The 15366-nt window shown below is 50.4% G+C and overlaps 1 protein-coding gene across 1 annotated transcript; it reads left to right on the top strand.

The window, feature by feature from the left end:
• Positions 1-5699: 5699 nt before the first annotated feature.
• On the top strand, positions 5700-12832 carry LOC119099828 (UDP-glucuronosyltransferase 1A9). The gene is made up of 6 exons (XM_037222908.1): positions 5700-5718; positions 6139-6325; positions 6878-7241; positions 8199-8363; positions 11825-11983; positions 12677-12832. Exons 1-6 carry the CDS (start codon positions 5700-5702, stop codon positions 12830-12832), a joined length of 1050 nt encoding a protein of 349 aa, XP_037078803.1.
• Positions 12833-15366: the final 2534 nt, after the last annotated feature.

Raw genomic sequence — 15366 nt, forward strand, 5'->3', positions numbered from 1 at the left:
AAACAATGCCAAAAAAGCACGGTGTTTCTCATGACTATGCATAAGACACGTGCAGAACAGATACACAGAACAGGCAACACAACGGGCCTCCAGAACGGATGCACAGACATACAGGCATACAAACACACAGACGCAGATATATATGTGTGGCACAGTCTTTTGCTTTTCTCACACTGGTCATTGTTGATCTAAAATGCAGCAAGTCATACCTCAATAGACGCCTTTCCACTCCACCAAGACAGAAATGACAGCGACACCTGACTCACCGACGGCAGTGCCTACGAGCGAGTCATGACTCGCCCGCCTCTGGGCGCGCAGGCCGTCGACTCTCGACTCGCCGGCTGCTTTATAGACGGCGGCACGCTGCCGCCAATCGGTGGATCTCAGGAGTGCGGCGCGCGGCGAGGGCCGGGCCCGGCGGACCGCGCGCCCCCTGACGGTCGGCGCCAGGCGCCGCCCTCCGTTGTGATAGTGCAGACGCTCCTATACTGTGATGTCGGGGGGCACTTCAGGGCGACTTCACGCCGAGCCGGTAGCCGCAGGTGCTTCAGACCACCGGAGCAATGCCGGGAGTTGGAGCACGCGCACAAGGCACCAGGCAACGGTGTCAGTTTGCATTCGTTTATGAGGACTCTGACCGTCCAGGGTTGATTAAGGTCATCCAGTATTGGGATCAGCTCGCCATTTTTTTTTTTTTGGCTTCGCTGAAATGTCAGACAATCTAAAGAAAGGCTAAATCATATGCAAATCTTTCCTTCTTTGTGCATCCCGTGATGGTCACACCCAATGAGCTGCCCAAATAAAGAACTGCTCGACAAATGAATAAAAACTGAGATTAAAATCTGCCGTTTATAAAAATCAAATCGGCTGAAACCGTTGAGAAACACGCATATGTCGAAGGTGAAGCTGGGTTGTCGCGCATTCGCCTCCACCCCCAAATGATTTACCAAAATTCGCTTCCCTGGTACCAGGGTTCCTTGCCTTGACCGGTGCGTTCTGTTGGGCATACCGATTGTGAAGCAATAAATTTATCAAGAAGAGGTAACCTGACAACAGCGAGGCTCGCAGACTCTCCGAAAATATTGCTTGTGGAATTACACTTGCATCAGACGGAATCACGAACAGTTCTTTGAACGACCAGTCGGAATAAGCGAGCTGGAAACATGAAGAACTTGATTTGTCCTTTTCCGACTCGAGCTTCGATTATGAGCGCAAACAAACAGCGTATCTACACTGCTTCGGACGCCTTGGGGCATAGTTCGCACAAAATAAAGTAAAGAAGACAAACGTTAATGACGCCATTTGGACGCGGACGCAGTTTATCAGCTGACGCAGTTTGCGCTTGTTGCGTAATCGGCCGCCGCTGGCCGCCAGCGTGCCTGAATCTCACGTAGATCACGGTCGGGGCGGGGAGCCAGGCGGGCCCGGCACCGGGCGACACGGCGCCGGCCTTGGCAGGCGCGAAAGCGGCCTTTGGTCACCGACAGCGGCGCCAACAGCACGGGTCGAACGTGGACGACGACGTCTGAAGGCTGAAACCAGCATTTCAAGATTTCAGCGAGGAGGAGAAACAGGGTAAGTGCACCTTTCATTACTATGCGCACGGCCGTATGTTTCATGGAGCACATAACACACAAGCCTCTATGCTTGAGTGAATGTAAACGCTGCACGATTTCAAAGTTCTCTTCATCGTTTTGAAATTCCTCGCCGTTGGAGTTATTGAACGCAAATGCTGTGATGTCACGATATTTGTCTGGTCAAATAGGCTCATCCATTGCATAAGCGTAGGAACATTTCAAAAAGTGTGCGGGGAAGTCTCAGGATATACTTTTGCTGGAAAGGAGGCCGGGTGGCCGGAGGAGGGAATGAAAATGGAGGGCATTGTCCGCTCTTAATTCACGTAGCACACATAACGCACTTTGGAAGCAATTAAATGGCATGATTGCTATGATAGATGTGCACCTACGACTGTTTCCACTGGTTGCCTATTCAGCTCGTCTATGCCATTTAGCAAGTAATCCAGCCATCCAGTATCAGACCATCCAGCTTCCTGAGATTACTCGTCCTTTTAAACAATGTTTTCCCAGAGGAAGTGAAAATTCACGGGAGGGTAGCCAAAATGGGTTATTGGGAGGGCATCTGCCACCACAGGGTAGGTGCTAAAATCCGATCCAGGCACACTTAAATCAGAATTTAGAATGCGAGCCATGGCTCGTAGTGCGTCAGAGTTCTTATGTGGCCAAATTTCGCCGGATTTTTTCAAGATCTAAGATGTTTCGAAGCATTTAAGTCGGAGAAAATTTGAAAGTTTCAGATGCTAACAGACAAAAACGGTGTTACGAAAACCATCAAATTTTTATGCTAATTTTTATATATGTAAATAAATAATGTATATAATATATGTAATAAAGTAAATAAAATAAAATAATATATGTAATTAAATGTAAAAAAATATTATAAATAGTAAATTTTACATACAGGAGTTTCTCCTGTAAAAACCAAGTCACAGAATGAAGGCTCTTCTTTCAGATATTCCTCATCTGAGCCCCGTCCCGGCCTGCCGTCGGCGGTTTCTGCCCTAGTCCAGCTGTCCCCGCATAGCTGACTACAAGCTGATCGCATGCTTAATTTATTGCATGTTTATAGGTACGCAACACTACTTATTGGTCGGCAAAGCATAGATTAGTAACCTGCTACAGTCTCTATTTTCGGGTTACCTTCCCTTACATTATACCACAGCAGAAAACAAGCTTTCGGAAAGCTACCCGCCTTAGGCATGAATTTGCCCACCGGACATTCATTTGCCCCTCACTCTACGTAGTCGACTTGATATGCTTTTGTATGTAGGCAGAAACGAAGCCAAAGCCTTGCCAAGGAGAGTAGAGCGTTGACAAAAGCCCCGTGACGGTGACCCCTCAAGAAAGCCTTCGTATATAGCTCACTTGTTAACGAGCCTTGTCGAGGGAGCACAGGTTTGACAAAGGCCCCATTATGGTGAAAGGTCCCCCTTCCAACACAAAATTGCCGGATATAGCTCACTTTCTAACGAGGGGCACTTCCTGTCATTGCTATTTTTACATTGTAACCAGAAGAGTGTTTGTGAAGTGAAATCAAGGTTTTGTGGATTCAAAGTTGGGAATTTTGTAAATTTAAAGAAGTGGATTCAAAAATTAGAAACCACTTCTGCTCTTTGTTTCGATAAAGGCATGCTGCCGCAATATCTGCGCATCTATGTCCCATTATTCTGGTTTTTCTACGAGGAATAAGGCTAATACTACTGTCTTATCTATGTGAATTATGTTCTTCGCAAATGCACTTAACTTACGTTCCTCAGGACGAGCTGCATGTGTGGTAAGTATGTTCAAATAGAGTGTCGTCCAAGCATCTACCAGTTTTCTGACGCCGGACTTTTTCATCAGGTATTGGTGAGGACGAACGTATAAAACGTTCAACATGGTGTATGCGAATGTTTTGGTCACAGTTCGCGCAGCTATTTTAATATTGGCCTTCATATAGGTGCGCATCTTCTCCAGTAGTTGATAGGAGCGCAAGCCATGTCCCTAGTACGAAACGGGTTCCGGATAACAGTGGTTGTGACGTAGTCACCAGGCCGTGTTTTTGCATGATACTTATGTTATTGCGACCGGGTAATAACACATTTCCCCTAACGGTTAGCCGTTCCTACTGGAGGACTGTCCAACCTAAATACCATCGAATATTTTTGCTTGCAAAAAGATAAAGCGTTCCAAGACTTGGATTTTTCGTGATGACAATCGGCTGAAATGGTCGCTCTGTCACCGCCCTGCATCCAGCTTCAAGCACGAGTACAGAGCTGGACACGCACCACCGTCTGCTGGGTGGCTTTTCTGCAGATCAGGAGTGCAGAACAGAAAAGACAGCTTGGCATAACACAGGACATTATCAGACCCAGCCAAGCATGATGGTTAAGGCCAACCCGTCCCTGAGCGCACCTGAGCAGAGAAGAACAGAATATATAAGAACAGAACGTGTTAATTGTACGCATCAAGGATTAGGTGTGCATGCCTTGATATCCAGTTCGGTAAGGCCGTTTACATGCGTTGAACCGCCTGGTTTTCTGCGACGATGGAACATTGAATATCAGTGATGAGAGGAATCATTGGATGTCTCCTGTACAGGTGCACACAGCCGTCCACCTGAGCAATGCGTTTGCTCGTGGATACCATGCAGCCGTATGTAAATGCACAGCCAACGAATATGGCGGCCCCCGCCTCGCGAGTGGCGGTGGTCAATGCACCGGCGGCCCGCGGCGTCGCTGCGTTGCGGTACAGCCTATGCATCGACAGCCGGTCCTCCCCAGTAAGCCTGGGTCCACCCTTGTTTGGCGGCACAGTCTATGCATACGGCAGCTGAGCTTCCCCACGTCGTGAAACGGGTGGGGAGGCGGGTGGTTACTCAGGTACCGACATGGTTCTAATGCTCCGTCGATCCCGTACATGACTTGGCAAATGACTTCATACATTTCAGGCGTGGAAACTAGGACGCCGTGCTGGTCATGTCTTCCCACTTTTCGTGAACGCTTAACCCTCGCCGTGATTGGTCATTTTTCATAACGTGCATTGATAGGGAGGGGATCGATGCGAACCCCGCTGTTTCCAGACCAAGAGCGTCAGAGCCTCGCGAAAAAGCAACGCTGGATTGGTCTCAACGAGACCTTGCGGTTGGCAACACATTTTATGTTCCTAGGTCAATAATTGATCCATTATGCCAGGTAAAAATACAATTTCCCCCCAAATCGCAGTTTGTCAGCTTTACACGCCCATCATTGCGAAACCATGGCACATAGCGACATGAAACTTATAGAGGCATGTTGCTTGTTTAATTATGACCACATTAATGCACCTAATGTGCATTGAGGTTACAGTCATGATGTAGGGTTCTGTTAATGTTACAGTGTCGACCCGCGGCGCACGGTCAGCGAACTGGCCGGTTGCCGCCCGCCGCCGGCCGCCCGCGCCGGCCGTGGATTACTCTGCTCTGTGCCTAAAAACCCGTCACTACTAGAAAACCAGATGGGCTAGGAACAAGTTTTTGGTGTCAAAACACGCGCAGTAAATGCCTTCAAAGGCTGTCGAAATTTGAACACGATTGTACAACATGGCGGAGAGACGTCCTCAGAAATAATGTGGGGCTCGCATCGACCTCCCCTGTCAGTTGGTTAGATATTAGGTTGTAAGGGCGAATCAGCTGCCACGGTTATTTGCGTCCACTCGCCACTCAGGACAAAGGTGAAACATGACCAAACTGTGCTGTGCGGCGGGCATTATCGGTGTGGTGCCGTGAAGTTAATTGGGCTGGGTGACCAAGGAGCACATCTTTCCCAAAATTTGAGAAACATTTTGAGGGTATTCGTGACCAGCTCAATAGGCGATACAACCTTCGAAGGGGAAGCGAGTAAGGCTTCTGCAGAAATATGAAAATGTGTGCCAAACGCGGCAAGAACCGACTGACTCGTTGGAGGCAGACCGTTTTGCGATGTTACCAAGGCCTTGTGTTCTGTGCCCATTGTGCAGGATGTGCAAAACGAAGACACACACGTAATGCTGAAAAAATCACCTATGCTGAAATTAACGGACTTACTTGAAGGTACTAGTTCGATACAGATATCAGACAAACATTGGGATACATGATGAGAATGCTCGACGTTTTCAGCTGTGCTCATGGTCAAGGGCGACCGACGTGACTATATGATACTTATCACTTATATGACAGTTATCAAACGAGTGTTGAATCGAATCATTACACTGTATGATTACGTCATATCACAATCGCACCAAACTATAAGGCATTGCAGGTAATTATACCACGTGCACAGAAGGCATTTTATAATGCAAGGGCATTAGAGCGTCCCAAAATTTGTCGGCCCAAACACCAGTGACTCATGGACTGACAAAGGTCAGATGCTTTCAACCAAGAATAATTAGGGTCCCTGTTCCCTTGACGACATCCTGGATGCCTCCCTGCAAGCATCTCCTTAAACTCACGGCACCAGAACGGGGCCACTTTTCAAGGGCACGGATCACGCGGTTTCCGTACGCTAGCCCCCAACAGACCCACCACATGCCCTGTCGACGTATCCACGTGTGCCGGGTCCGACAGCGGCGGTGATGGCGCGTGACCCGGGCCGGCTCTACCACACCGGCCTGCTCTGGAGCCTGGTGCTGGGCGCGTGTGCCGCGCGGAACGTGCTGCTGGTGCAGATGGTGGGCACCGGCAGCCATGAGTTCGTCATGCGTCGGCTGGGCGAGCAGCTGGTGCAGCGCGGACACCGCGTCACCCAGATCAGGTCAGAGCGGGTCAGGTCAGGGTAGGTCAGGTGGGCGGCCAGGCGCAGAGGTCAGGTCGGTCCTGTGCAGCGTGACACATCACCCAGGTCAGGTCTGTGGAGGGTGTGGACTGAGGTCACATCTGTGGACGGTGAAGACTGAGGCCAGGCCAGTGGCGCGCCGGAGTGGGAATACCGGAGGTCAGGCCTTACCGACGTGCTCCAGGTTAGCTGCCGAGTCTGGGTGTCTGCCTGATGCCATGCTGTCAGGACCTGATGCACTTTGGAGTCTTGTGGAGCTTAAATTTGACAACGGTCTTAGCCTGGCCTCGACTCGTATGGCTCTTGCCAGGTGACAGGTGTTGTTTGAGTGATAATGCGCGTGGATCTAAATAGCATACATTTGAAATTCATATTGCGATGTCAATGTCCTGCATGTTAAGGCAGCAAGCACATCAACTGCATGACATTCATCCGCTTGACTCCCCACGTCAAAACGACGCGAACAGACCCCCAGCTCCTTGCCTCTTCGTATTTCCCTGACGTCGGCGAGCGTTTCCCTCTCGCCGGCAGATGGCTGCACGCCTTCAGCGACCTCGTGCCGGCCAACTCCAGCGTGGAGATCATCAGCCGCCGCGTCAAAAACGCCGCGCTACGTCACCGGCGCTTCGACGCGGCCGGCGTGTTCCAGCCGGTCTCCAGCGGCGCCTGGCGCGGCGCCAGCTCGCTGGGCGTGGCGCTCGACCTAGCCCAGCAGCCGCACACCTACTGCGAAGATCTGTTGGGCGACCAGCGCCTCCTGCGCCGCATGCGCCGCCGGCGGTTCGACGTGGCCATCGTCGACGTGTACTGCAACGTGTGCGGCGTGGCGTTCGCGCGCGCGCTGCGGCTGCCCGTCGTCGGGCTGTACGTTGTCAGCGTCGTCGGCAGCGAGCAGGCACGTGACTTGAGCTGGCTGGAAGGGGGGGGAGGGAGGGAGGGCACGGGGGGCTATGTTCCTCTTAGACCAAGGGGTTTACGGTATATTTTGGGCGATTTCGCATGAAGCCTGTCCGAATTCACAGGAGCTCGAAAAATGCGACCTTTGACCCCGCCCCAAAGACAACGTCGGATACGATCCCGGTGGAGGCGCCACTGGCTGCTAGCCGCTGTGCTGGCGACTACGGCAACGGGACTGGGAGATCTGTCGACTGACTGGGAAAACGACGCAGTTATTGCCGCCTAGACACATGTCGCGTGAAAACGACAAAGTTGGACAGGGTGGGCAGCACAGCTTTCCAGAACACACATAGCAGACTGAGCTCAGGGAGTTGAGCTGAGGCATTTAGGGAAATAGATTGGATAGCGGCAGATAGGCTGGTGACTGCCGAGAGCTGGCCATGGATAAGAGCAAGACACTGTTAACTTTGGCTTGTACGTCTTTGACGCCGCTTTTTCAAGCTCGATGCATGTCACAAGTAAAGCTTATATTATCAGGTATGGCAACCAGTTTCAATGCCATGGAGACATGGCATGGGTTCGTCCGTGGATTATCGGGTAGGACTGTACAGGTGGAGGAATGGGCACACCATGGCTACGCTTCGAGTGGTAGGGCCGAGTTCTATTGCGTGAAACGATGTTGGTGCGCCGAAAGGGTCGACGTGTTGATGGGCGTGAAACTTTTCGTACCCAGGCGCGTCAACACTGGAATGAGAACAACTCTCAGACCAGCTACATTCCGAAAAGTCGGCGGAACAAAGCAACAGACGCCTCAGATGCAACAGTTTTTAGGCAGAGTCAAAAGACAATAGTTTTGACTACAGAGCACGCACGCGACATGTTTATAATACGAGACCGCAAAAAAGTCCCAAAGAGGTCTTTCCGGGCCGCTTGCGCTGACCGGACCGGCTTTCAGAGCAACCTGATGGGTCTGGTGAACATGCCGTCGGCGGTGGTGGCCCAGTTTACCGGCCTGACGCCGCCCATGAGTCTGCTGCAGCGACTGCACAACGCTTTCGTCATCCTCGGCTTCAAGCTGGTTTCTCGCTACCTTCTCGCCGTCTCCGACATTTACGTGCAGGTCAGCGGCTGTGATCAGAGCGTAACTTAGCACGCGCCCGGGTGGCCGGTTGGATACCTTTCGCTCGGGTGGGGGGGTCAAGTTTACCACCCTACGAGATCTTGGAAACTAAGAAAGCTAGAGACACCAAATTCACGGGGTGTGTCGACCTGTACATGAACTCACTTACATCAAAGTTTGAGGTTCCTAGGTCATGACCTCGGGATTAAATAAGGTAAAAAAGGTCAAACTCCAGGATGGTCTCCAAAGAGCCCACAGAACCTAGATAACTGCTTCTAAGCAAAAGGTCACATGCCCATTTAAGTTCGGTGACCTTGTTTGACCTTTTGAAGGCCATGGTGACCAAAATCATACAAGATTACTCTGAGTTTTACATTTGAATAAGCGACAGAGATTACGCTAGGCACTATGTTCCTAAAAACAAAATGTTGACAAGGGTCATTTTAGGTCAATGACCTTTTCTGACGTCTAAGAAGTTCATGGAAGATGTAGATGTAGAACTGCAGTTCCTGCTATCAATAGATTAAAAATGTGCATCAGAAAGTATTCCATTCAGCAAACCCTAGGGTAACAAAGCAGACCGGTTTCGACCCTGGTCTGACCGTCATACCCGACCTTAGGTCAATGTGATTTGCTTATTCAATTGTTGAGTTGACTAAGAAAGCATTTCAGAGATGTATGGCTTCGTCTGATACTCCGTTGTTGCATTAGATTGAACGATTCCCTATAAATTGACTTCGCTGAAACCATGGCCTGGCTTTGACCCGCAATAGGTCAGCAACCTTGCAGAGTACACTTCAATTTCCCTATGTCAGACGATCCGCTATTAAATTGACTACAGCTATGCAAAATTTGGCGCCACTACGCCACGCCGTTCGGAGACCATCTGGAAAACCTTCGGGAGGGGGAGTCAATTTGACCCCCGCCCGAGCGCGTGTTAAAGGGAATGCTCCGCATTTGAAGGTGTTGTAGAAAACACCAGATGTGATGGAATAATCTCAGTTGTAACTATTGGTATAATTAACACGCGCCCGGGTAGCCGGCTAGATACACTTCGCCCGCGTGGGGGTCAATTTGACCCCCACTGAGATCTCAAGAACTAAGAAAGCTAGAAACACCAAATTTGCAGGGTGTGTTGACCTGTAGGTGAACTCTTTTAGGTCAAAGTTTGAGATTCCTCGGTCATGACTTTCAGGTCAAATAAGGTCGTACAAGGTCAAATTCTAGTTTGGTGTCCTTTCCTTACAAGGTACATCTAAATTTGTCATGTCAAACGATCCGCTATTCCATTGTCTGTAGCTATGGATAATTTGGCGCGGCTACGCCGCGTCGTTCGGGAACCATTTTGGAAAAAAACCTTCAGGGGCCAACTTGACATCCACCCGAGCGCATCTTAAGTGGAAAAGGGAAAAGACTGCTCTTGACGACGCAATTTCTCTTTTTAGTAACTCTGTTTCTCAATATGTCCTTGTTTGTGCCATCGCACCTTGCGCATCGTTAATTAAGCGCCAGCTGACGCCGCTATATCTGGAAATCGTGTTCACAAACGCCAGATATAAACGACTCGGCGATTATATTTTCTGAACCTTGATCGCCGCATGGCCAGCGGAATGGCAGGATTTAAATGACATGATAATAGTGTCATGGGTGCCTGGGTGACCTTGAAATAATCTGCACATCTTCGTGTGCGTGTAGCTCAGAAACTTGAGTGGTTTAGGTCTTAAGAAGGGCAGGGCTGTGAGATGCACTAAATAACATTCAAGATCGCTATTGCAGTCCAAAACCCCAAACAAATGTTGGGCACTCCTTTTAAAGTGTGCAGAAAAGAAATATTATCGTTATGCTTGTAATGCGAGCAGTTGAAGGTTAAGCGTCAGGAGACGTGCCTTTAAATGTAACGCATTTGTACGTAATCCTTGGTAGAAAGTATCTGACCGCGTATCGCATCTTCAATCACCGCCAGAGCGCATTTACGGGCACTTCTAATGCGTGTCCGGGTGCACTTAAAATAGAGGGCTGTTAGTTAGAAGAGAGCGCATCTGTCCCTCGTGGTCTTGCAATTTCTCCGGGGGCTGCTGTCATCCAGTTCGCACCGAAGTACGCTTGTAGCATTACCACTCTACGGCGTGCTTCTCCGACTGGTCCATAAAGTTTACGTGTTGACCTTATTTCTATCGCGCGATTTTTGATTAACCCGGCACCAAAAAAGGTCGTTTAATTATCTTGCGCCGATCCATTAACCATCGCTTTGTTTATAGAAGCCAGAATCTCACAGCGTACTGCGTCAAAGTTTTCAGACACAGCACGCCGCGAATTTTCCGACTTTCGAGACATGCTGAATGGTCCGAGTATTTCAATCAGTAACGCCCCGGCTCTAAAATCGAAAGGTCGTGCGTTCGAAGCCGGGACGTGGTAGAATTATTCTATTAGTTCCCTAAAGAATATGTTGCATTGTTTCCTAACAGCCAACACATTCTGACAGCGGGATGCAATACAAGTCCTTGAATTCCTTACACTGAACATAACATTCATTTAAATCTTAAACGCATTCGCTTCTGTATCATACGCACCTCTCTGCGTTCAGTTACCGATCGCGAAATGTATAGCTTACACTAGGCAACGTGGCCTGCATTGCACACCTAGGTTGTATTTAGCTTTATACTTCAATCTATGTACTGAACGTCATTCTATCGGCATCTACTGCCCTGGCCGTTGTCAATGTATCTAAGTTTTCGTTAGTTTGAAATGGCGATCACGAAAAATGACGATGCGTCGAAATCAGTCAAATTCAATGGTTGAGACATGGTCAGGGTCAATTACTGCTACTCGAACATCTCAGTGGTATATTTATTTTAACCGTGAGCACAACTGTCAATTAAGTGGGAATATTCATGTGATGTTTCTAAGGCGTCATACGTGTCTGGTTAATTTTCAAATAGGCGGCGAGGAATAAGCTACACAAATTTGCGTGTTTCAAGCTCAGAAACGAAAAAAGTTTAAATTACTAAAAATGGCATGGCTGGGAGCCGCAGGAAATGATCTTGAAAATAGCTAAATCAGTTAAAAATCCCAGACGAATGTGGAACAGTCCGCTTACATAAATCCATTACTCGCGTGACGAATAGCACCTCATGCGTTTCCGAAACGCCTGGCTTGAACTTTCGCGTACATCATTAGCAATCCTGAGGCTAAAACAACGGTCATTTTGTATGCCATGCAATCGGGGTGTTTATGTGCAAGTTGTAGCTTACATGTGTACTATGTGTAATCCGGGTCCCACACCAGCCATGATATTACAACCCCAAGCACATTCGAGGAGATATGTGCACACCTCACTCATTGTGAAATGACACCGCTATGCTGCCTGTTTTTCCATCTCATGATGAATATAAAGAGCTACCTTCTGGTCCTTGTCCCACATCGATGCGTTCGCTGAGAAGCTGTCACTCTCTCCTGCGCAGAAGTACCACCCGGAGCTGCCGACCAGTGCCAGCCTGATGCGAAACCTGGACATGGCGCTGTACAACTCCAACTTCCTGGTCACCCAGCCGCTGCTGCTGCCGCCTAACATGCAGGCCATTGGCTGTGTCCAGTGCACCCCTCCTCGACCTCTGCCTCAGGTGAGGATGGCTGTTTCCAGTGCACCCCTCCGCGACCTCTGCCTCAGGTGAGGATGGCTGTTTCCAGTGCACCCCTCCGCGACCTCTCCCTCAGGTGAGGATGGCTGTTTCCAGTGCACCCCTCCCCGACCTCTGCCTCGGGTGAGGATGGCTGTTTCCAGTGCACCCCTCCCCGACCTCTGCCTCAGGTGAGGATGGCTGTGTCCAGTGCACCCCTCCCCGACCTCTGCCTCGGGCGAGGATTATAAGTGGTCCCCCAGCCGCTGCTGCTGACGCCCAAAACGCAGGCCAATGACTGTGTCCATTAGACCCCTTCCCGACCTTCGCCTTAGGTGAGGATGGCTGTGTTCAGAGCACCCCTCCGCGACCTCTGCCTCGGGTGAGGATGGCTGTTTCCAGTGCACCCCTCCGCGACCTCTCCCTCGGGTGAGGATGGCTGTGTCCAGTGCACCCCTCCGCGACCTCTCCCTCGGGTGAGGATGGCTGTGTTCAGAGCACCCCTCCCCAGCCTCTGCATCAGGTGAGGATTGTAAATGAACATGGATTGTTGTCAGACTTCAGCGAGATCCAATGAGCCTTAAAATGTGCATGGGATTTGTGCCAGGTCTGCTTGATGCGGATCCCTGTTTTGTCTAACTCTTGCATCAGGCGGAGACCCGCTGCCATTGAAGTTCGCAATTTTGTCACTTCCAGAATCTGGAGACGTTCTTCAAGAGCTCTGGGGAGCACGGCGTCATTATCTTCTGCATGGGCATCACACTGTATGACCCGGAGCTGATTCCCGTCCGGTTTATTGAAAGATTCATGAGGATCTTCTCCAGACTGGAGCAAAAGGTCTTGGCTACCTAGCACATGCACGCCAGTGCGCAGCTTTTTGGCATTATTTAAGCAATAATAGGAAACATTCCAAGCGTGAACAAAAAACAGCATCTAATCCTGCTCCCCACCACTGAATGTGTAATGCCAGATACTGCATCCAAAACAAATGACTGCCGCAAATGTCATCGGAGCATAATCTTTTTCAATTCGAGCATTTCACTGTCAGCAATATTGCCTTTTCATAATTGCCTGAGAGCATCGCACGCCCTCAACAAGAGCACGCTGGTCGGCATGCAGGTAGGTAACGGTAAGCAAGCTGGTCAGCACGCTGGTCAGCATGCTGCGTCCACTTGGCAGGTGGTGATGCGCACGCTGGCTAGCATGCTGCGTCCACGTGACACGTGGTGACGCGCACGTGGTCAGCATGCAGCGTCCACTTGACACGTGGTGACGCGCACGCTGGCCAGCATGCTACGTCCACTTGGCAGGTGGTGATGCGCACACTGGTCAGCATGCTACGTCCACTTGGCAGGTGGTGACGCGCACGCTGGTCAGCATGCTACGTCCACTTGACAGGTGGTGGCGCGCACGCTGGTCAGCATGCTGCGTCCACTTTGTAGGTGGTGACGCGCACGCTGGTCAGCATGCTGCGTCCACTTTGTAGGTGGTGATGCGACTCCGCCTGTCCACCGACCACGACACACATCGCCGTCCCTGACAACGTCCTCCTGGGGGACTGGCTTCCTCAGCTTGACACACTCGGTAGGCAAAACCAACTCCACTGCCCGCCAGCTATGCGACGTACCCAAACTGGATACATTTGGCAGACTGGAATTAAGCGTAGTGTTCCCAAACAAAGTGCTGGTGATTTTTTTCGCCATTTTTAGTGGTCTCCAGAGCTCCTGACCTCTTCCGTTGTCGCTGCTGGGTTCGAACGGACAATGTGAGAGCCAGCTGCTGCGCCATGGCAACCGGCCGGCGCACCAGGAGCCCCTGTGAGATCCCGGTCCGGCCGTGTTGCAGGGCACCGCCAGACTCGCTTGTTCATCAGCCACTGCGGCATCGGAGGCGTGATGGAGGCCGTCTACTGCGGCGTACCGCTCTGTAAGGCGCTCCCCATGGCCCGAATCACTGCCACTGTCATCATGGCTATTACGACGTAACGATCTGAGGCGCTCAACATGGCCGTATCGCTGCCACTGTCGGCATGGCGTATACGACGTACCGCTCTGAAGGCGCTCCCCCATGACCCGTATCACTGCCACTGTCATAGCTATATACGACGTAACGCTCTGAAGGCGCCCAACATGGCCGTATCTCTGTCACTGTCGTCATGGCTATACACACGTACCGCTCTGTAAGGCGCTCCCCACGCCCGTACCACAGCCATTGCCGTCATGGCTGCGCACGACACACCCGTGCCTGCGAATCTCCGTGATTTCATCAAATTTATGTAGTTACGTATAATTTGATCAGCTTTATACATAGTATCAATAGTTGTGCTCTTGCACCGCACAATAGCACTGCGCTCTTTGTACTCTTCGAAGCCTAGCAATGTACCATGTCGTTAAACGTGCAAAGGAAGTAAAAACCAGGCACCGTTGGCAAAATAGGCAGGCACAATATAAGTCAAATGAGATAAAATAGAACTACCCAACGTTCTACCATTTATTTAATGCAAATAGCGCGACGCGTATTTAAGCCGCAAGTTAAGATTATTCATATTTAGACATGCCTGCAATTGGCGTCCTCAAGCATATATTGACTGTTGTACACGATTATTGACCATGCCGTCCATTTCAGTGTGTGTTCCAGTATTTGGCGATCAGTTCGAAAACGCAAAGTTCATGGCTTATCGTGGATATGGAATAGCAATGGACACTTTTGACGCCAGTGAAAGCGATCTCCAAGCGGCCATCAACGAACTTCTCAGCAATGATAGGTAAATATCGTATTATACGCGCTTTATAAGCTGTATTATCGTATTATGCGCGTTTTTGTTTCTATTCGTATTACGTTCCGGTGAGTTCTATCGGTTACTGGTACATGCCAAATTTAGTATGTTATACTACGAGACAGATGTCACTAACAATGTTTCGTGAAGGCCACAAAGTTGCGATCTTTCTTTCCTTATGCACGGCTGGCTCCTCCGGAATACACATGCATCTGTCTTCGGCAAGCTGAAACAGACAAACCAGCCAAAAGAGCGGTATGTTCGGCTTGGCATGGCTCGGCTCCGTTTGGATCGGAGTGGACTAGATCGGATCGGATCGGATCGAATCGGATCGGATCCGGTCCAATTGGATGTGGTTAGGTGGGGTCAGGTCGAAGTAGAGTAGGCCGGCAGGGACAGACCGAGCCAGGTCGCACTGAGTCGCTGGCGTAAGAATTATTACCGGTGTTTGCGCGTCGTCTCTCCCGCTATATTGTGCGTTACCGACCCTGCTCGCAGCTACCGGGCGAGCACCCGGCGCGCCTCGGCCATCTGGAGGTCAGAGAGAGAGACGGCCACCGACCGAGTTCACCACTGGATCGAGTTTCTGTCGACCCACGGCGCCCCGGAG

Source organism: Pollicipes pollicipes, unplaced genomic scaffold, assembly GCF_011947565.3.
Source record: "Pollicipes pollicipes isolate AB1234 unplaced genomic scaffold, Ppol_2.1 Scaffold_4881;HRSCAF=5763_pilon_pilon_pilon, whole genome shotgun sequence".
NCBI lineage: Eukaryota > Metazoa > Arthropoda > Thecostraca > Pollicipedomorpha > Pollicipedidae > Pollicipes > Pollicipes pollicipes.

What these genes read in the sequence shown, in the direction of transcription:
- LOC119099828 (XM_037222908.1), top strand. An exon ending in TCTCCGACATTTACGTGCAG is followed by an intron (nt 8,364 to 11,824) that starts GTCAGCGGCTGT and finishes TCTCCTGCGCAG; the next exon opens with AAGTACCACCCGGAGCTGCC. An exon ending in CTCCTCGACCTCTGCCTCAG is followed by an intron (nt 11,984 to 12,676) that starts GTGAGGATGGCT and finishes TGTCACTTCCAG; the next exon opens with AATCTGGAGACGTTCTTCAA.